The 21086-nt window shown below is 31.0% G+C and overlaps 2 protein-coding genes across 2 annotated transcripts in view; both read right to left on the reverse strand.

The window, feature by feature from the left end:
* Window positions 1–324: 324 nt before the first annotated feature.
* Window positions 325–21086, reverse strand: part of ktub (Tub domain-containing protein ktub) — a 353480-nt gene continuing 332718 nt past the window's right edge. Inside the window, exons 2-5 of the mRNA XM_073956857.1 lie at window positions 4644–4947; window positions 3882–4576; window positions 1314–1451; window positions 325–1251 (exon numbers count right to left, since the gene is read on the reverse strand). Of these exons, the coding sequence (XP_073812958.1) occupies window positions 982–1251; window positions 1314–1451; window positions 3882–4576; window positions 4644–4947 (1407 nt within the window). The 3' untranslated portion in view covers window positions 325–981. The remainder of the gene's footprint in view (window positions 1252–1313; window positions 1452–3881; window positions 4577–4643; window positions 4948–21086) is intronic.
* On the reverse strand, window positions 8464–20304 carry LOC141387317 (glycerophosphocholine phosphodiesterase GPCPD1). Its single transcript, XM_073956856.1, has 2 exons — window positions 19942–20304; window positions 8464–10884 (listed from the first exon to the last, which is right to left on the reverse strand). Exon 2 carries the CDS (start codon window positions 10586–10588, stop codon window positions 8537–8539), a length of 2052 nt encoding a protein of 683 aa, XP_073812957.1. The 5' UTR covers window positions 10589–10884; window positions 19942–20304; the 3' UTR covers window positions 8464–8536.

The raw sequence follows: 21086 nt of genomic DNA on the forward strand, positions 1-21086 counted from the left end.
ATCATTTGAAGAAAGAAATCCAATTTGAAGGCTTAGCTGTGGAGATAATAATTTACGGATTTTTAGAGCCCAGCATATCTTTGAAGTTTACTCAGATCAGTTGTGGAAGGTTTTGGAGACATGTAGGATCCACGTTAGGCGCCAATATGAACGCGGCTTTTCTAATCATTCAAAAATACAGCCAATTGAAGGTCTAGATCTAGAAATGATGACTTACATTCGTATTTTTATAGGCCTTTTGAATATCTGAGAAGGTCTTCCTAGATCTATTATGGAGGTTTTAGAAGCAAATAGCACCCACTTTCGGCGCCATTATTAGGCCGGTTTTTCTAGTCATTCAGAAAAGAAATCCAATGGAAATCACTAAATCTGGAGATGATCATGTACGTATTTTCTTAGGCCTTTAAATGCCTACGAAGGCGTTTTCAGAAACATGAGAGATCCACCTTGGCGCCATTGCGGATGAGTTGTTTTTTTCCACAATTCCCAGAACATATGAGGAATATTAAAAGAAATTTTATGTTGGGCGCCACCGTTTAATTTTGTTTTTACTTTGAGGCCACAGATCTCTTCTTTTCCGCTTAGCTAAGGATACTTTGATATATTTATAAATATAAATTAAAAAACAAAAAACATTTATTAAAACATTTAGACTAGAAAATATTAATGACTGAGATGATAGTATCTGATGAAGCATTAATACGAGTATTTACAACAATAACAATAAAAACAACAAAAAAGTGACAATCAGACTTCTAACATAAACTCCATGCAAGGAGCTTATGTACTTTTTTTTGGTGTACTATATGCTACGAAAATAAATCCAAAAATTATTTCTTATTTTCCTAAAAAAGACTCTGAAAGGTTTAGCTTATTTTACGCCTTAAATTCTACGATCTTCGTGATCTTCTTCTTTTGTCGAAAGAAAAATATAAGTTATAAGCTCTGTCGTTCTTCATGTACACGATTTTCCTCCCCCATTCACTCGCATGCTATTTTACCATCAAAACTGCTCAAGGCAATGGCAAATGCTTGCATGGCACACAGCGGATAACGATAGTCCATGGTGAAGACATCCTCAGAGGTGCGTCCAAATTGCATAACAATATAATCGGGATCGGAGTCATGGACCAATTGGAAATTCTTTACTGAGGCTTGCGTTACCCGACCATGGAAATTTAAAACATACGATTGGGTCTCATCATTCCAAACGGGTGTTTTATTGTGCAGTTCAACAATGTTATCCAAATGCTGAAAGAAGAAGGGTAGATATTTATTTGGAATTGAAAACAAATGTTCGAGTGGGAACCTACCTTGCTTTTCCATAGATCCATAATACCTTGCTGTTTGGGATCCGCTGAACTAATTTTAACACGTTGATCATCTTCAGTCATGCCAGGCAGTATAACAGTCATGTTGCGTGGTCCTTTGAAGCCCAAAATGTTGGTGTCCTGTCGAGAGAGGGAGAGAGGACACAAAGAGAGGAGGAAGAAAGAGAAAATTGGTGTTATTTTTTTATTTTAAATAATAAAAAATGAAGCTCCTTATAGGAGAGAAAATATGGTTTTTGAGACCAAGGTGAGGTGTACAGAGCTTCTGCATAGGGTGAAGGAGGCCTTTGTTGCTTCTGAGATGACAGTGAAGTGTCCAGGGCCTTGAAGTGGGGCCAGAAACTCTATAAACACCTTGCGAATTATCTTCTAAAAAGTGAAATCACTTTTATCAACAATCTCAGAAGAGCCCCACGTCGGGAGCCATCAAATAAAAAATCAAGGAGAGAAAAAATGACCTTCGGGACCAGGGAACATATGATAAAGGAGGCCAGTGAGGCTTTTGCGATGATGTTCTTCGTAAAGTATCTTCCAAAAAATTATTGAATTTTTATTAACAATCTTAGAAAAGCCCCACGTCAGGCGCCAACAAATAAAAAATCAAGGAGAGGAAGTATGGCCTTTGAGACCAAAGAGAATAGGGTAAAGGAGGCCTATGTGGCTTCTGAGATGACTATTGTCCTAAACTATCTTTCAAAAATGATTGCCCTTTTATCTACAATCTTAGAAAAGCCCCACGTCGGGGCTTTTTTTAGATTGCACTTATATCAGCAATCTAAGAAAAGCCTCACGTCGGGCGCCATCAAATAAAAAATCAAGGAAAGGAATTATGGCCTTTGAGACCAAAGAGAAAGGGGTGAAGGATGCCTATTTGGCTTCTGAGATGACTATCTTGGTAAACTATCTTCCAAAAAATTAATGAACTTTATTCAACAATCTTAGAAAAGCCCCACCTCGGGCGCCTTTAAATAAAAAATCAAGGAGAAAAAATATGACCTTTGAGACCAGGGAACATAGGGTGGATTCTGAGATGAATGTCTTGGTAAACTATCTTCCAAAAATTTATTGCACTTTTATCAACAATCTTTGAAAAGCCCCACGTCGGGCGCCATCAAATACAAAATCAAGGAGAGGAAGTGTGGCCTTTGAGACCACAGACAGTAGGGTGAAGGAGGCCTATGTGGCTATCTTCGTAAACCACCTTCCAAAAAAATTATTTCACTTTTATCAACAATATCAGAAAAGCCCCACGTCGGGCGCCATAAAAAAATCAAGGAGGTAAAACATGGTCTTTGAGACCAAAAAGAATATTGTGAAGGAAGCTTGTGTGGCTTCTGAGATGACAGTGAAATGTCCAGGGCCTTGAGGTGAGACCAGGAGCTCTACAAAATACCTCGTAAATTGTTTTGTAGACATGTTGGACCCCTCTTGGGCGCCATTAAGAGCTCTAATTCTTTAATAATTGAAGAAAGAAAGCCAATTGTTAGGCCTAGCTTTGGAGATGACCATTTACGGATTTTTAGGCCTCTAAATATCTAACAAGTTCTTCTCACATCAATTACGGATAGTTTGGAGTCATAAAGGACCCATATTGGGCGCCATTATAAGCTCAGCTTCCCTAATCATCCAAAAAAGGAAGCCAATTGGAAGGCCTAGCTTTGGAGATGATTATTTACGAATTTTTAGGTTTAGAATATCATTGAAGGTTTTCTCAGATCAACTGGGGAAGATTTTGAAGACTTGTAAGACCCACGTTAGGCGCCAATATGAATGCGGCTTTTCTAATCGTTTAAAAAGAAATCCAATGGAAAGACTTCAGTCTGGAGATGATAACCTACGTATTTCCTTAGGCCTCTGATAATCTTTGAAGGCCCTCTAAGTGACTTGTAGGACCCACGTTGGGCGCCAAAAAAAATAAGTGTTATTTTTTAGGTTAAATTAAATGCTGATGTGAAAAAAACTCAGAACAGGGAAAAAATTATGAGAAAAAAATATGGCCTTTGTGGCTTTTGAGATGCCAGTGAAGTGTCCAGGGCCTTGAGGTGGGGCCTGGAGCTCTATACAAGGCCTCGTAAATTTTCTTTTAAAAAATTATTTCATTTTTATCAACAATCTCTTAAAGTCCCATCTCAGGCGTCATCAAATAAAAAATCAAGGAGAGAAATTATGGCCTTTGAGACCAGGGAACATAGGGTGAAGGAGGCCAATGTGGCTTCTGAGATGACAATCTTCGTAAACTATCTTCCACAAAATTATTTTACTTTTATCAACAATCTTAGAAAGTCCCACGTCGGGCGCCATCAAATAAAAATCAGGGAGGAAATATGGACGATGACAGTGAAATGTTTAGCGGTCTTGAGGTGATACCAGCAGCTCTATAAAAGACCTCCTAAACTATCTTCCAAAAAATTATTTCACTTTTATCAAAAATCTCAAAAAAGCCCCACGTTGGGCGCCATCAAAAAACTTAAAATTTTCCACTTCATTTTTAGCCTGACGACTTATCGTACAACAAATATATAAACACAAAATTTTTTTCATTTTACTCACATATATCACCACGGCTAAATCTAGCCGCGGATTTTCCGTATTATCTTTACTGCCGCTATCGTAAACCGTAAATGAGGTGCCAAAAACATTTGAACGCAATTTGCCACAATATCCCTCAGCGTTACGTGATAAATCGGTGGGATCACAGCTGATGATGTAATTCGATGTTTTACTCTTCTTGCGTTTGCGACCACCCAGCAGGAATATTTTCTTGCCATAATCCCGCTCCAGGTGTAAATAATAAATAGGGAATAGACCACGATCCATACCCTTGCGATCACGTGTAATGCGACATTTGTAGAGCACACCCTGGGGTGCCGGTTGCATTACAAAGTGTTCAATATTGCCAATGATGTCACCTTCCGGTTCACAGGATTCACCATTCTCTGCCGATGTTTCACCATTTGTTGTTGCATTGGCCGCCTTTGAGTGTGGTGAGGTGGTCCCCGCTGCTGCTGTGGGCGACTTAACGGGCACCACTGGCGCCGCCAAGGCTATGCTATTACGATTGGCATAATCCTCTTCATCCAAGGTGTCATCGAATGATTGCTGACGCGATCTTTGTCTACCCGGTTGCGAGGAGGCTGAATTCGTTGAACTGCTGTGCAAATGGCCCTGGCTTATTTCAGTCGTCAACACAATGGGGGTGCTTTCCTCATCCTCCAAGTCATGGGTGGAGATTTCTTCTATGAGATCTGAAAGTAAACACGAAAATAGATTAAATACCCGCAGGAAGACTTTTAGTTTCCTCGTTCCGCTTACCTTCATCCACATTAAGATTTGTACGTTTTGGTGTTCTGGCATGATTTGAGTTATTGGCATATTTCCCCAAGCTATTCCCCATTGAGCCGGGTGAACTTATATCGGCCTTGGTATTACTTAGTAGTTGGTCAGGATTTTGTGTTGAGCTAATGAATTGCATCGGTCCATCGTAGGCATGCAGCTCTCGTGCATTATGGCCAGCTGACCGCAATCCAGATATAGGACGGTTGATTTGTAGATCACTAGCCTGCACCATGCCGGGAGAGGCTCGTTTTTGGCGTATATAGGCCTCCATTAGCTGGCGCTAAAAAAGAATAAAACAAAAGCAAATGTTAATTAGGAAGTGAGAAAAGTTTGCGGAACGTTATAGATGCTGCTGCCAAAACTGAATGGGTCAAAGGTCTCACGAAGTAACTTTTCCTTACGAAGCACCCTTTCCCTTGGAAAGGGTCCTACGAAGCACCCTTTCCCTTGGAAAGGGTCTTACGAAGCACCCTTTCCCTTGGAAAGGGTCTTACGAAGCACCCTTTCCCTTGGAAAGGGTCTTACAAAGCACCCTTTCCTTGGGAAAGGGTCTTACAAAGCACCCTTTCCTTGGGAAAGGGTCTTACAAAGCACCCTTTCCTTGGGAAAGGGTCTTACAAAGCACCCTTTCCTTGGGAAAGGGTCTTACAAAGCACCCTTTCCTTGGGAAAGGGTCTTACAAAGCACCCTTTCCTTGGGAAAGGGTCTTACAAAGCACCCTTTCCTTGGGAAAGGGTCTTACAAAGCACCCTTTCCTTGGGAAAGGGTCTTACAAAGCACCCTTTCCTTGGGAAAGGGTCTTACAAAGCACCCTTTCCTTGGGAAAGGGTCTTACAAAGAACCCTTTCCTTGAGAAAGGTTCTTACAAAGCACCCTTTCCTTGAGAAAGGTTCTTACAAAGCACCCTTTCCTTGAGAAAGGTTCTTACAAAGCACCCTTTCCTTGAGAAAGGTTCTTACAAAGCACCCTTTACTTGGGAAAGGGTCTTGCAAAGCACCCTTTCCTTGGGAAAGGGTCTTACAAAGCACCCTTTACTTGGGAAAGGGTCTTGCAAAGCACCCTTTACTTGGGAAAGGGTCTTACAAAGCACCCTTTCCTTGGGAAAGGGTCTTACAAAGCACCCTTTCCTTGAGAAAGTGTCTTACAAAGCATCCTTTCCTTGGGAAAGGGTCTTACAAAGCACCTTTCCAGGGGTAAAGGGTTTTACAAAGCACCTTTCCAGGGGAAAGGGTTTTACAAAGCACCCTTTCCTTGGGTAAGGGTTTTACAAAGCACCCTTTCCTTGAGAAACGGTTTTACAAAGCACCCTTTCCTGGGGAAAGGGTCTTACAAAGCACCCTTTCCTTGGGAAACGGTCTTTCGAAGCACCCTTTCCTTGGGAAATGGTCTTACGAAGCAGCCTTTCGAAGGGCTCTTTCCAAAGAAAAGTGGGCTTCGTAAGACCCTTACGAAAGGAAAGTGGGCTTCGTAGGAGGCTTCTATAGAGTAGAAGACCTCCGTAGGAGGCTTCTATAGAGTAGAAGACCTCCGTAGGAGGCTTCTATAGAATAGAAGACCTCCGTAGGAGGCTTCTATAGAATAGAAGACCTCCGTAGGAGGCTTCTATAGAATAGAAGACCTCCGTAGGAGGCTTCAATACAATAGAAGACCTCCGTAGGAGGCTTCTATAGAGTAGAAGACCTCCGTAGGAGGCTTCTATAGAGTAGAAGACCTCCGTAGGAGGCTTCTATGGAGTAGAAGACCTCCGTAGGAGGCTTCTATAGAGTAGAAGACCTCCGTAGGAGGCTTCTATAGAATAGAAGACCTCCGTAGGAGGAGAATAGGAGATCTCCGTAGGAGGCTTCTATAGAATAGAAGACCGTAGGAGGAGACCTCCGTAGGAGGCTTCTATAGAATAGAAGACCTCCGTAGGAGGCTTCTATAGAATAGAAGACCTCCGTAGGAGGCTTCTATAGAATAGAAGACCTCCGTAGGAGGCTTCTGTAGAATAGAAGACCTCCGTAGGAGGCTTCTATAGAATAGAAGACCTCCGTAGGAGGCTTCTATAGAATAGAAGACCTCCGTAGGAGACTTCTATAGAATAGAAGACCTCCGTGGGAGGCTTCTATAGAATAGAAGACCTCCGTAGGAGACTTCTATAGAATAGAAGACCTCCGTGGGAGGCTTCTATAGAATAGAAGACCTCCGTAGGAGGCTTCTATAGAATAGAAGACCTACGTAGGAGGCTTCTATAGAATAGAAGACCTCCGTAGGAGGCTTCTATAGAATAGAAGACCTCCGTAGGAGGCTTCTATAGAATAGAAGACCTCCGTAGGAGGCTTCTGTAGAATAGAAGACCTCCGTAGGAGGCTTCTATAGAATAGAAGACCTCCGTAGGAGGCTTCTATAGAATAAAAGACCTCCGTAGGAGGCTTCTATAGAATAGAAGACCTCCGTAGGAGGCTTCTATGGAACAGAAGACCTCCGTAGGAGGCTTCTATAGAATAGAAGACCTCCGTAGGTGGCTTTTATAGAATAGAGGACCTACGTAGGAGGCTTCTATAAATTAGAAGACCACCGTAGGAGGCTTCTATAAATTAGAAGACCTCCGTAGGAGGCTTCTATAGAATAGAAGACCTCCGTAGGAGGCTTCTATAGAATAGAAGACCTCCGTAGGAGGCTTCTATAGAATAGAAGACCTCCGTAGGAGGCTTCTATAGAATAGAAGACCTCCGTAGGAGGCTTCTATAGAATAGAAGACCTCCGTAGGAGGCTTCTATAGAATAGAAGACCTCCGTAGGAGGCTTATATAGAATAGAAGACCTCCGTAGGAGGCTTCTATAGAATAGAAGACCTCCGTAGGAGGCTTCTATAGAATAGAAGACCTCCGTAGGAGGCTTCCATAGAATAGAAGACCTCCGTAGGAGGCTTCTATAGAATAGAAGACTTCCGTAGGAGGCTTCTATAGAATAGAAGACCTCCGTAGGAGGCTTCTATAGAATAGAAGACCTCCGTAGGAGGCTTCTATAGAATAGAAGACCTCCGTAGGAGGCTTCTATAGAATAGAAGACCTCCGTAGGAGGCTTCTATAGAATAGAAGACCTCCGTAGGAGGCTTCTATAGAATAGAAGACCTCCGTAGGAGGCTTCTATAGAATAGAAGACCTCCGTAGGAGGCTTCTATAGAATAGAAGACCTCCGTAGGAGGCTTCTATAGAATAGAAGACCTCCGTAGGAGGCTTCTATAGAATAGAAGACCTCCGTAGGAGGCTTCTATAGAATAGAAGACCTCCGTAGGAGGCTTCTATAGAATAGAAGACCTCCGTAGGAGGCTTCTATAGAATAGAAGACCTCCATAGGAGGCTTCTATAGAATAGAAGTCCTCCATAGGAGGCTTCTATAGAATAGAAGACCTCCGTGGGAGGCTTCTATAGAATAGAAGACCTCCGTGGGAGGCTTCTATAGAATAGAAGACCTCCGTGGGAGGCTTCTATAGAATAGAAGACCTCCGTAGGAGGCTTCTATAGAATAGAAGACCTCCGTAGGAGGCTGCTATTGAATGGAAGACCTCCGTAGGAGGCTTCTATTGAATGGAAAACCTCCGTAGGAGGCTTCTATTGAATAGAAAACCTCCGTAGGAGGCTTCTTTAGACTAGAACACCTAATCCTTCTGTAGAATAGGAAACCTCATAGAATATGAGGCCAATAGATCTTCATCTTGTAGAGGACCATCCAGTTGCTTTATAACCCCAGAAAAAAAAACAATCCTGTCGCAATAAAAATCAACACCAATTTGGCTCTAAAAAAATTCACTTTGATTTCGGAATTTTATTAAAAATCTTTATTTCTATTTTTATTTGCCACACATACATACACAACCTTCATATACACTTACAACATATTGACATTACTCAAAATTTGTGTGGCTGTTGCATTCTCACCACTTCCCGAACCCGCAGAGGGAGAACATTGCAATTCAAAGAATTCCGGCAAATCCTTTTCCTTTTCAAAGGCACTGGTGCGATTGGCGGTCAAATAGATGTCCATGCGATCATAGATGACACCTGTGGGATTCAGGGCCAAGAACCAATCGACAGATTCACGATCTTTAAGATCCGCACCCCATAGGAAAACTTTCTTTTGTTGCGATAGAGCGACATCTATCCAGGCTGGGTTGCTTTTGATGAAAACAGCATTGGGCACAATACCAGCCAATTCAAAGGCCTGAGCATTGTTGACCGAATCGTAGATGGTATCCGAACGTGGATCAACAAAATTGGCTTCCTTGCTGGAGGAGAGGAACATGACGGGATACATGTTTTGTTTGTAACGCAACATGGTACAGATATCGGCATCGAAGGAGGTAAAGAATGAGAGGCGACCACAGCCATGTTCCATCATAACATCCAGGATGCGATCAATGTAAACATTTTTGTCAATGGTTTGGATGCTCTCCCAAACACCGTTGCTCTTCAGCTGGGGCCATTTGATTTCAATATCAAAGCCCACCGATTTATTGACCTTGGTGAGGAAATCTTCAAAGGTGGGGAATAGGCGATGGTTTTCATCTTTCACCGAATTGTGAGAAGGATATTCCACAATTTTCGAGCTCACCACTTGATAGGTGGTGAGATCTTTCAGCTGTTCATAGGTAACATCCTTGATGAGGACCTCGGTAAGATCATCCTTGCTGGTGGGTGTTTTCGATTCAATGCAAACATAAACGGAAAAGTCGTGATAGATAATTGGCACCAAATCCTTGGTCAACTGGACATCAAATTCCACAATATCCGCACCCAATTCTCCGGTGGCAATCATTGAGGCCACGGTATTTTCTATGATGGGAGCAGAATTGGTGGTTTCCTTAAGGGATTTGCCTAAACCTCTATGACCAGCTTCCAGTTGGGTCCAGTTGTGGCGCCAATATTCCACAAATGAGGTACGGAAGTCCACAGTGGAATTGGGTAGGGGGTTGAGGATGACATATTCCAATTTCAGGGTACCAATGGCATTCATCCAGGTGGGTGAGACGAGCGATAACTCCAGGGCACCACCGGTGTTTTGTAGAGAGCTGGGTTCAAGGTATTGATAACCCACTTGGCGATACAAGTCGTTGTTGGCATCTTCCACAAAGACCTGGAAGAGATAAGCCACCTTCGACAAATCGCTGACAGTGGTGTGGAACATAATTATGCCATTTTCCTTATAGAGGACACCATTTTCTGGTTGGGTCTTCAAAAAACTGTTGCCATATTCCATGCGTACATATTCTGTGTAGGCTCTGGCGGAGGGGGATATGGCGGTGCGCCATTCTGGATCCACGGGGGTAAGTTTAATTCGAAGTTGTTGATCATCAGATGCGGAAGATTCATTAAGTTGCAAGGGATTGCGGAACAACTTAAACTGGACAATGTGCCCGGAATTTAACCAACCACGTTGCAGCTCCTTCATCCCAGCGGTTATATAACCAAAGCTATCGGTTTGATTTACCTCAGTGGTGCTTACATTTAAAAAGCGCGAATTCAAAGCAGCCTCCCAACGACGTATTTGTATGTCTGAGCTCACTTTATCCTGGGCCGCCACAAAATAACGATAATTAAAGGTACTATTAACTGGCACCTGGACCACAGCTTCCCATTTACCAAAATCCATGGTCTTATTCATTACCACCGCCTTATTGGCCTTCCATGAACCCAATTGCGTTATATCTCCCACAACTGCCATTTTTTCGAACTCCTGCAGCTTTTCATCCTGCAATTGTAACTGGAAACGTACATCCACCAATGAAGCTTTTTTGGGAGGCAAAAATCTTCTTGCCGAGTAGTATTTTTCATAGTACGAAGTATCACATTTGGTGGCCGTTGGCAAAGTGGCCATAATACTCAGGGTACCCCATGATAATAGCAATAATTTCACCGGCAATATTTTGCCTTTGATCAACATGATGACTGGCTGGCGTGTTCAACGCAAGAGTTACCGTTATTGACTGGTGAGCTGTTGTGGCTGCTCGAGTTCTTGCAGGTCAAAAATATTTTTCTCAAGTGTTTTGCAGGTTGACGAAAAACTTATCTTTGAAAAGTTATAAATCTTCTGGTTGATTAGTTTGTATAGAAATTTCCCGTGAAGAGGTGATTTATGACCAGCATTGAAAGCAAATTAATCGCAAATTTGGAACAATAACAAATTGTTGAGTTGCTTTCTTTCTTCTTAAATTTTATATTTGGAATGTTTGTTTCATTCTGCAATGAGATATTGAGAATTTTTGTTAATTAATTTTCAATTAAATGTTTTGTTTTTAATTTTTTAATAATATTTTATATATGTTTTATTTTATAATTTTTAAATTTGGAATTTGTTTTTAATTTTAGCTTTTAAATTTTTAATAATAATCATTTTTTTATTTGTTCAATATTTTTATTGTTTTTTTATTATTTTTATATTGTTGTTAATACTTGTTTAATAGTTTAACAAATTAATAAAAATATTTTTAAAGGAAATAAAAATTTGTTATTAAAAATCAATTTTAATAATATATTAATAAGATTTTCTAGAAAATAATTAATATTGAAATATAGATTAATAAAATTATTATTATTAAAACATTGAAAATATCAATTAAAAAATTAAGTAATAAAAAAATTAAGAATTGTTTATATTAAAATTATTTTATTTACAATTATTACCGAAAATGTTTATAAATTTTTAATATTTTTTTAGGTAAATAATTTTGTTTAAATAAATAATGTTTAATAATAATAATATATTTTAAATAAATTTAAAAAAGTTACAAAAATAAAATATATGTTTATTAAAAAAAATTAATTTAAATTAATTTAATTTAAAAAAACATTTAATATAAAATTATTTTAACAATTTAAAAGAAATGACAAAAAGAAATTAATAAACCAATTTTAATAATAAATAAGACTTTAAAGAAAATAAATAATAATTAAGAAAATATTAAAAATTAAAAATGTAAAAAATATTATTACTATTAAAAAATTAAAAATGTCAATAAAAAATGAAAAATTCAAAAATATTTATTATTAAAAATATTCATTTAAATAAAATATTTATTAATAAATTTGTATAATTAATAAAAATAATTTTAAAAGAAATAAAAAAAATTATTATAAATCAATTTTAATAATATATAAATAAGATTTTCTAGAAAATTGTTTATGTTAAAATATAGATTATTAAAATTATTGTTATTATTAAAACAATAAAAATATCAAATAAAAAGTTAAATAATAAAAAAAATTAAAAATTGTTAATATTAAAATTATTTTATTTACAATTATTACCGAAATTTTTTATAAATTTTTAAAATTATTTTTTTATTTTATTCAAATAAAATTTTTATTGATTTAAAATACAATTGAAAATTTCAAAAAAAAACTAATAAATATTTTTATTAAAAAAAATAGAAGAAATTAATTTAAGTCAAAAACATTTAATTTAAAATTATTTTTACAATTTAAAAGAAATGAAAAATAGATATTTAAACCCCAATTTTAATAACAAATAAATTAGAATTTTTAGAAAATAACTGCTATTAAAATTAAGATAATATTAAAAATATAAAAAATTATTATTATTAAAAAACTAAAAAATCAAAAATAGTTATTATGATTTAAATTATCTTACTTAAAATTATTAAATTTTTTTTTAAATTTAAAAATTATTTTTTTTGAAAATAATTTATATTAAAAATATAAAAAATTATTATTAAAAAATTAAAAATTCAAAAAGAGTTAATATAATTATTTGAATTATTTTTATAAATTTTAAAATTTATTTTATTTTGAAAAAACAAAACTATTCATTTAAATATTTTTTATTGAACTTTTATTTAATTAAAAAAAAAATGAAAAAGTTACAACAATTTTAAATGAACAAATTTTATTTAAAAAAATTTCAAAATGTTATTAAAAAAAAAAACAATTTTTAAAACAATTTTCAATAACATTGTTTTTTTATAAATTTTTAAAATTATTTTATTTTGAGAAAATGTATTCATTTAAATATTTTTTTGTTGAATTTTTATTTAATAAAACAAAAACTAAAAAAAATTACAATAATTTTAAATGAACAAATTTTATTAAAAAAGTTTTCAAAATTTAAAGGAAATAAAATATTGTTATTAAAAAAACATTTTTATAATAAATAAATAAGACTTTGTAAAAAATAACCAATATTAAAATTAAGAAAATATTATAAAAAATAAAAAATTATTATTATTAAAAAATGTAAAATATCAATTTAAATATTAAATAAATAAAAAAATTCAAAAAATAGGTAAACTATTTAATCTAAATTGTTTTATTTAAAATTATTAACAAATTTTTTATAAATTTAAAAAATATATATTTGTTTTTGTTTAATTTATTTTGTTCATTTAAATATATATTTTTTGTTTTTTATTTAATTTAAATAAAAATTAAAAAAATGTACAAAATATATTTAAAAAAATTAAAAAGAAAAATTATAAACAAATTTAAATCAAAAAGGTTAAACAATTATAGTAAACATAATTTTAATAATTTAAAGACTACAAAAAACAGATATTATAAAAAATTATTATTATTAAAAAATTAACAAAATGTTAATTTAAAAATTAAATAACTATAAAATTCCCAAAATTGTTAATATTAAAATTTTTGTATTTAAAATTATTATCGATTTTTTATAAATTATTAAAATTATATATTTTTTTTTTTTGTAAATTTGTTTATTCACATAAATATTTTTTGTTGTACAACAAATAATTAAAAAAAATATATTAAAATAATTTAATTCAAATAAAAAAATTAAAAATGTTATTTACATTATTTTAAAAATTTAAAGCAAATAAAAAATTCTTAATAACAAATCAATTTTAATAATAAATAAGATTAATTGAAAAAAATAGATAAAAATATGTTAGGTATACACGAGGAAAACATAAGGACACTTTTGTACACCTTGGTGGTTTATTCACAACTGATGATTATTCTACAATAGGTACAGGTACTTATATGTATACACCTTACAACATATTCAGGTATGTAAATATTTGCATTGGTACATTTCCAATACTCCTCCTCAATGAAAATATTTACATTTCCTTTTTACCTTTACAGTTGACATACAACTTACATTGACACACAATTCTTAAATATAGACACACTATAAATTATCCTACATACTAGTATATACAGATACATATTTACATAATTCATTAATTTCATATTATCAACTATTTTCATTCTTAACTCTAGTAATGTATTTCTATACTTCATATCATATCTTTTTCTTCGAACCAAAAACCCATTTGCATCCTATTGATCGTTCTCTTCCAGGTAGATTGTCGTTGCCAGCCAATTCTCTGTAATCGGCGTCAGGATCATTCATACCACCAGGACACATACAATTTACTGTGTTGTACACCTTTGTCGGTCTGCCTGGGCGCCCACTTCGCACAAGTTTTGGTCGTCCAGGTCCTCTTTTACCTGTTGTCTCTTCAAAGATAGCTTCATCGCCATCGTTCTCGTTGGCCGACTCGTAATCGCTCTCGTCCTTTTCTTCTTGATGCACAATTTGCATGTCTGTTTCACGTTGCTTCGATGCTGTTGGCAATAACTCAAATTGCGCATATTCTCTCTGTTCTGGTAATGATTTGCTCTCCTTAATGTGAGGTTTATTACTCATAAAATCACTGCGCCGATTCGCATGCATTTCCCTCGGGCTATACAAAAACAAGTTTCCACATTTTCTGGCGAACATAACTGTTTTTCCTCTATCTAATATTTTAGCACCTCTGCTATCAAACTTTACTGTTGCCTTTTCGGCGATCTTGCCCACAGACATAAGATTGCACTGCATCTCAGGTACATACCGCACGTCTTTCAACATGATGTCACAATCTGCCAGCCACACACTGCCTTTGCCTCTAGCAACGATTTTCTTTTCGCCAACCAAATCGATAGTTTCTGTATGCTCAACCAAATTCTCGAACATATCTCTTTCACAACACATGTGATTTGATGCTCCGCTGTCGACACACCACACGCTGGAGTTCAAAACGCACTTTTCGTTCGTCGATTTTAGCACTGCAGATGTGTGTTGTTTCTCGCTGGACTTTTCCTTTTCTCTGCACTGTGCGGCAACATGTCCTCGGCGACCGCAACTGTAACACTTCACATTGCCTTTGTTGTTACCTGAGCGCCTGTTGCCATTGTTGTTGTACTCACGCTTGCTTGTGCGCTCACAGCCGTTGTTTTTACCTTTTGCACCTCGGTCTCTACATTGTGCTGCGTAATGTCCTGAACGCCCACAATTGAAGCATTTGAAGTTGCGATGATTTTTCTGCTTACTGGTACCTGCGCCGTTATTTCTGCCCTCGTTGCTTCTTCTTGTGTGTGCCATAAAAATCTGAACGTCGTCATCTCCGTGTGCGCTGTTGTTGACCTTTCGACGATCACATTCCTCACCCAATTTGATCTTCAGGGTACTTAACATTGGCAGCTCATCTCTCGCTTCTAGTGCAACAACTAGATTTTCATATGATGTTGGCAGGCTCGCTAACAGCAAGATGACATACAGCTCCTCTTGTAGAGCTATTCCAGTCTCTGCCAACTTTTCCACTATGGTCACAAATTTGCAAATGTACTCCTGTACATCTTCATTTTCTGCCATGCGCATCTGGATCAGTTGCTTGAAGAGGGTCACTTTTCTTACCGGTCCCTTCGGTCTGTGCACATTTCTCAGAGCTTCCCACGTCTCCTTCGCTGTTGTGCAGTTCTTGATGTGAGCAATCTGCACCGGCGTTGCACATAATATGATGGTTGCTGAAGCCTTCTCATCCTTAGTTTTCCATGCGGCAACTTCGCTGGCATTCTTCTCATTTGGAACAGGCTTCTCCATCTCACCATTAACCACCGACCACAAGTCTTGATGAACCAGGACACTTCTCACTTGTAGACTCCATGAGTCGTAGTTGGTATCATCCAATTTCTCAATGTTGTAGAGGGAATTCATTTTCCTTGCTTTTCACTTTCACAGCTGCGCATTTTAATTTTTCACAACGTAATTACTGCTCACTGCTTGTTGATTTTTCCTTTTTCACTGCTGCTTTTCCCTTGTTGTCTCTATTTGTCACACACTTTTATTTCTGCCTGGGCCCATAACCTGTTGGGATGCAAAATTGGAGATGGGGACACAAGAACACTTTTACACTTTTCACACTGGTGATTATTCTACAATAGGTACAGGTACTTATATGTATACACCTTACAACATATTCAGGTATGTAAATATTTGCATTGGTACATTTCCAATAAAATATCAATTAAAAAGTTAAATAATAAAAAAATTTAAAAATTGTTAATATTAAAATTATTTTATTTACAATAATTACCGAAAATTTTTATAAATTTTTAAAATTATTTTTTTAGTAAATTATTTTAATCAAATAAAATTTTTATTTAATTAAAAAGTTCAAAAAGAAAAATATATATTTTTATTTGAAACATTAAAAGAAATTAAGTTAAATCAAAACACATTTAATTTAAAATTATATGAACAATTTAAGAGAAATGAAAAATAGATATTTAAAACCCAATTTTAATAATAAATAATTAAGAATTTTTAGAAAATAACTACTTTTAAAATTAAGATAATATTAAAAATATAAAAAATTATTATTAAAAAATTAAAAATATAAATAAAAAATTAAAAATTCAAAAATAGTTAATATGTATTAAAAGTTTCTTATTTAAAATTATTAACATTTTTTTATAAATTTTAAAAATTATTTTATTTTGAAAAAAATGTATTCATTTAAATATTTTTTATTGAACTTTTATTTAATTATTTAATTAATTTAAAGGAATTAAAATATTGTTATTAAAATTAAGAAAATATTATAAAAAATAAAAAAAAAAATATTATTATTAAAAAATGTAAAATATCAATTTAAATATTAAATAAATAAAAAAGTTCAAAAAATAGGTAAACTATTTAATCTAAATTATTTTATTTAAAATTATTAACCAATTTTTTATAAATTTAAAAAAAAAATAAAAAATTTTACAACAATTTTATATAAACAAATTTAATTAAAAAAATTTTCAAAATTTAAAGGAAATGAAATATTGTTATTAAAAAAAAAAAACAATTTTTATAATAAATAAATAAATAAGACTTTGTAAAAAATAATTAATAGTAAAATGAAAAAAATATTATAAAAATAAAAAATATTATTATTAAAAAATGTAAAATATCAATTTAAATATTAAATAAATAAAAAAATTTAAAAAATAGGTAACACTGTTTCATTTAAATTATTTTATTTAAAATTGTTAACAAAAAAATATATTTGTTTTTTTTTTGTAAATTATTTTGTTCATTTATTATTAAATTATTTTATTTTGAAAAAATGCATTTATTTAAATATTTTTTATTGATTTTTTATTTATTTTAAAAATAAAAAAATGTTACAACAATTTTAAATGAACAAATTTTATTAATTTTCAAAATTTAAAGGAAATAAATATTGTTATTAAAAAAACAATTTTTATAATAAATAAATAAGACTTTGTAAAAAATAATTAATATTAAAATGAAAAAAATACTATAAAAATAATAAAATAATAATATTATTAAAAAAATGTAAAATATCAATTTAAATAAATAAAAATTCAAAAAAATAGGTAAACTATTTAATTTAAATGATTTTATTTGAAATTATTAACAAATTTTTTATAAATTAAAAAAAATATTTGTTTTGCTTTTTGCAAATTATTTTGTTCATTTAAATATATATTTTTTGTTTTTTATTTAATTTAAATAAAAATTAAAAAATACAACAAATAAAACACATATTTACGAAAACAAATTAGGAAAACTTAAATTTAAATAAATAAGAAAAAATTAAAAATTATTTAAAAATCATTTTCAAAATTTAAAGAAAATAAAAAAGTGTTTTTAAAAAATCAATTTTAATAAAAAATTAATAGGAGTTTAATTTTACTAAACAAATTAAAAGAAATAAAATGTCAAAAAAACTTAAAAAATTAAAAAAAAAAAACATTTAAAAAATAAGACATTGTTATTTAAAAATCAATTGTAATACTAAATAAATAAATACAATTTTGTACATTTGTTTCATTTAAATAATATATGTTTTAATATAATAGTTTTGTTTTTTTTTTGTAATTTTTATTTAAATATTTTTTATTTTTATTTGCAATTTTGTTTTGTTTTTATTTTAATTTTTAATATATGTAATAATACATTTTTAATTTTTAATTTTTTTTCATCATTCATTTTAATTTAATTTCATCCTCCGTAGAATTTAATTTGGATTTTTTATTTTTATATTTATTTATTTATTTACTTATTTATTATTTATTTATTTATTTATTTATTTATTTATTTATTTATTTATTTATTTATTTATTTATTTATTTATTTATTTATTTATTTATTTATTTATTTATTTATTTATTTATTTGTTTATTTATTTTTATTATTTATTTATTTATTTAGTTATTTATTTTTTTATTTATTTTTTTATTTATTTTATTTATTGATTTATTTATTTATTTATTTATTTATTTATTTATTTATTTATTTATTTATTTATTTATTTATTTATTTATTTATTTATTTATTTATTTATTTATTTATTTGTTTATTAATTTATTTATTTGTTTATTTATTTATTTATTTATTTATTTATTTATTTATTTATTTATTTGTTTATTTATTTTTATTATTTATTTATTTATTTAGTTATTTATTTATTTTTTTATTTATTTTATTTATTGATTTATTTATTTATTTATTTATTTATTTATTTATTTATTTATTTATTTATTTATTTATTTATTTATTTATTTATTTATTTATTTATTTATTTATTTATTTGTTTATTAATTTATTTATTTGTTTATTTATTTATTTAGTTATTTATTTATTTATTATTTTTATTTATTTATTTGTTTATTTATTTTATTTATTTATTTATTTATTTATTTATTTATTTATTTATTTATTTATTTATTTATTTATTTATTTATTTATTTATTTATTTATTTATTTATTTATTTATTTATTTATTTATTTATTTATTTATTTATTTATTTATGTGTTCATTTATTTATTTATTAATTAATTAATTTATTTATTTTGTATATTTATTTATTTATTTTGTTTATTTATTTATTTATTTAATTATTTATTTATTTATTTACTTATTTATTTATTTATTTTATTTTTCATTTATCTATTTTTTAATTTTATATCTTTATTATTTAATTTTTAGTTTTAGTTTCTTATTACTTTAATGTAAATTTGTATAATCATTTATTTAATTTTTGTTTTCAAGATTGTGTTTTAAATTAATGTAAGTGTTAAAGAAATAAAATACTTAAATTATATATTTAACAGATAGTTTTATTTTTATTTTATTGAATAATTTTTAATATTGTTTCAATTTGAAATATTTATTTCACCTTCTAAGGTTTCAATTTATTACTTTTGCAATTGAATCGTCTCAGGGAAACATTTTTTTTTTTAATTTTTCCCTAATTTTTTAATTTTAATTATTTTTGTTCATTTTTATATTTTTGTATATTATATATAATTTTTAATATTTTTAAATTTGGAATATAAGTTTCCTACTGCAAATTTCTAGGCCGAGGGAACCAATTTATACATTTAAAAGCTTAGTTGTAATTAATATTATTTATTTTTATGATTATTTTTTAAGTGTCTAAAACGTTTTGTTTTAATTGAATTCATTTCTTTTTCACTATTTGTATTATTAATAAGTTGTTATTTGTTGCAATTTTGTGTTTGTAATACTTGTTAACCACTTTGTTTTTTTAATGTTTTATTTTATAATGTTGTACATGTTTTAAGTATTTGCAATCGGATGTTTTTTTATTCTTTTTTATTTTTATTAATTTTTATTTATTTTTTTAATTTTTTATTTAAATTTTATATGAAAATTATTTTTTTCCTTTCTTATTTATAATTATATTTTAGTGTAATATTTTGTATGTTTAGCTTTGTAATTCTATTCTCTATTTAATATATGTTGAGAGTTTAATTGTTGTAAATTGTGTTTTAAATATATTTTTTGTGTTTAGTTTTGAAAATCTATATTTATTTAACACATATTTAACATATTTTTCATTTTTGTCTATTTGTATTTTATTATAAAATGTTTAATTTTGCAAGAGTATTTTTTATTTCTATTTTACATTATATGTTTTCAATTTAATCTATTTATAAATTATTTTTACTTTTTATTTAAAATCGATTTTAACGTTCTATCTGCTTGTATTTCCTTGTTTTATTCAATTTCAATATTATTTCACAAAATTGTTTGTTTTTTTTTTCACTTGTTACTGTTTTTTTCCATATATATCCTCTTTTTGATTGCAGTTAAACCGCTTAACAGCTTTATTTGTCTAATACTAATTTCAACAGTTTCAACATTTTGACTTAAAAGTCTAGCACAATAAAAACAAAAAATATTTTGAAATTGTTTGTTTTTATTTATTTCAATTTATGCATTTGAAAGGCATGTATGGGTGTGACACACCCACACAGAGGGACAGTGGAGCGCAATTACAATGAATATTGAAATCTTAAAGAAAACGAACAACATTCGAAGATCGCAACGGAAAATAATCTACAAAACAACAAAAACTATTTCCACAGAACATCCTAGAAGGGACAAGGGGATACATCTCAACCATGTTCCACTGTCCAACATATATACATATGTATGTATGTGGATAAATCGTGTTTTACCCCTTATGCAGATATTCCCCAAAAAATCCACAGCAACAACGATTTTTGTGTTGCGAATCAAAATCCCATTGTGTGACAATTGCATAAATCATTTAGCCAACCACCCAGAAGCAGCGGCAGACAAACACGAAATCACCTATTCAAAATTCTCAGCTACACTGAGAAGTGTAGGGCGATTTCGCCATGGAGTTCCCACCGGCACAAATTTATTCTTCTATTTATGCATCAAACTAATTTGTTGCTATCAAACAATTTTTCTGTAAAAAATGTTGAAATGGAATAAATTTTCTACAGAAAATTTTGTTATCGAACAACTATAGAACATTTTCTTATCGAACAACTTTTCTACAGAGAATGTTGAATTCGAACAACTTTTCTATAGAAAGTAGTTTTATCGAAAAACTTTACGGTAGAAAATGTTATTATCGAACAATTCTTCTGTGGAAAATGTTGTTATCGAAGAATTTTTCTGTAGAAAATGTTTTTATCGAACAACCTTTCTATAGAAAATTTGGTTATCGAACAACTTTTCTAGAGAAAATATTATTATCGAACAACTTTTCTACAGAGAATGTTGAATTCGAACAACTTTTCTATAGAAAGTAGTTTTATCGAAAAACTTTACGGTAGA

Source organism: Musca autumnalis, unplaced genomic scaffold (assembly GCF_047663935.1).
Source record: "Musca autumnalis isolate F117 unplaced genomic scaffold, ASM4766393v1 scaffold_5, whole genome shotgun sequence".
Lineage (NCBI taxonomy): Eukaryota > Metazoa > Arthropoda > Insecta > Diptera > Muscidae > Musca > Musca autumnalis.

Excerpts from the sequence above, each read along its gene's own strand:
- LOC141387317 (XM_073956856.1), bottom strand. The coding sequence starts at position 10,588 with ATGTTGATCAAAGGCAAAATATTGCCGGTGAAATTATTGCTATTATCA.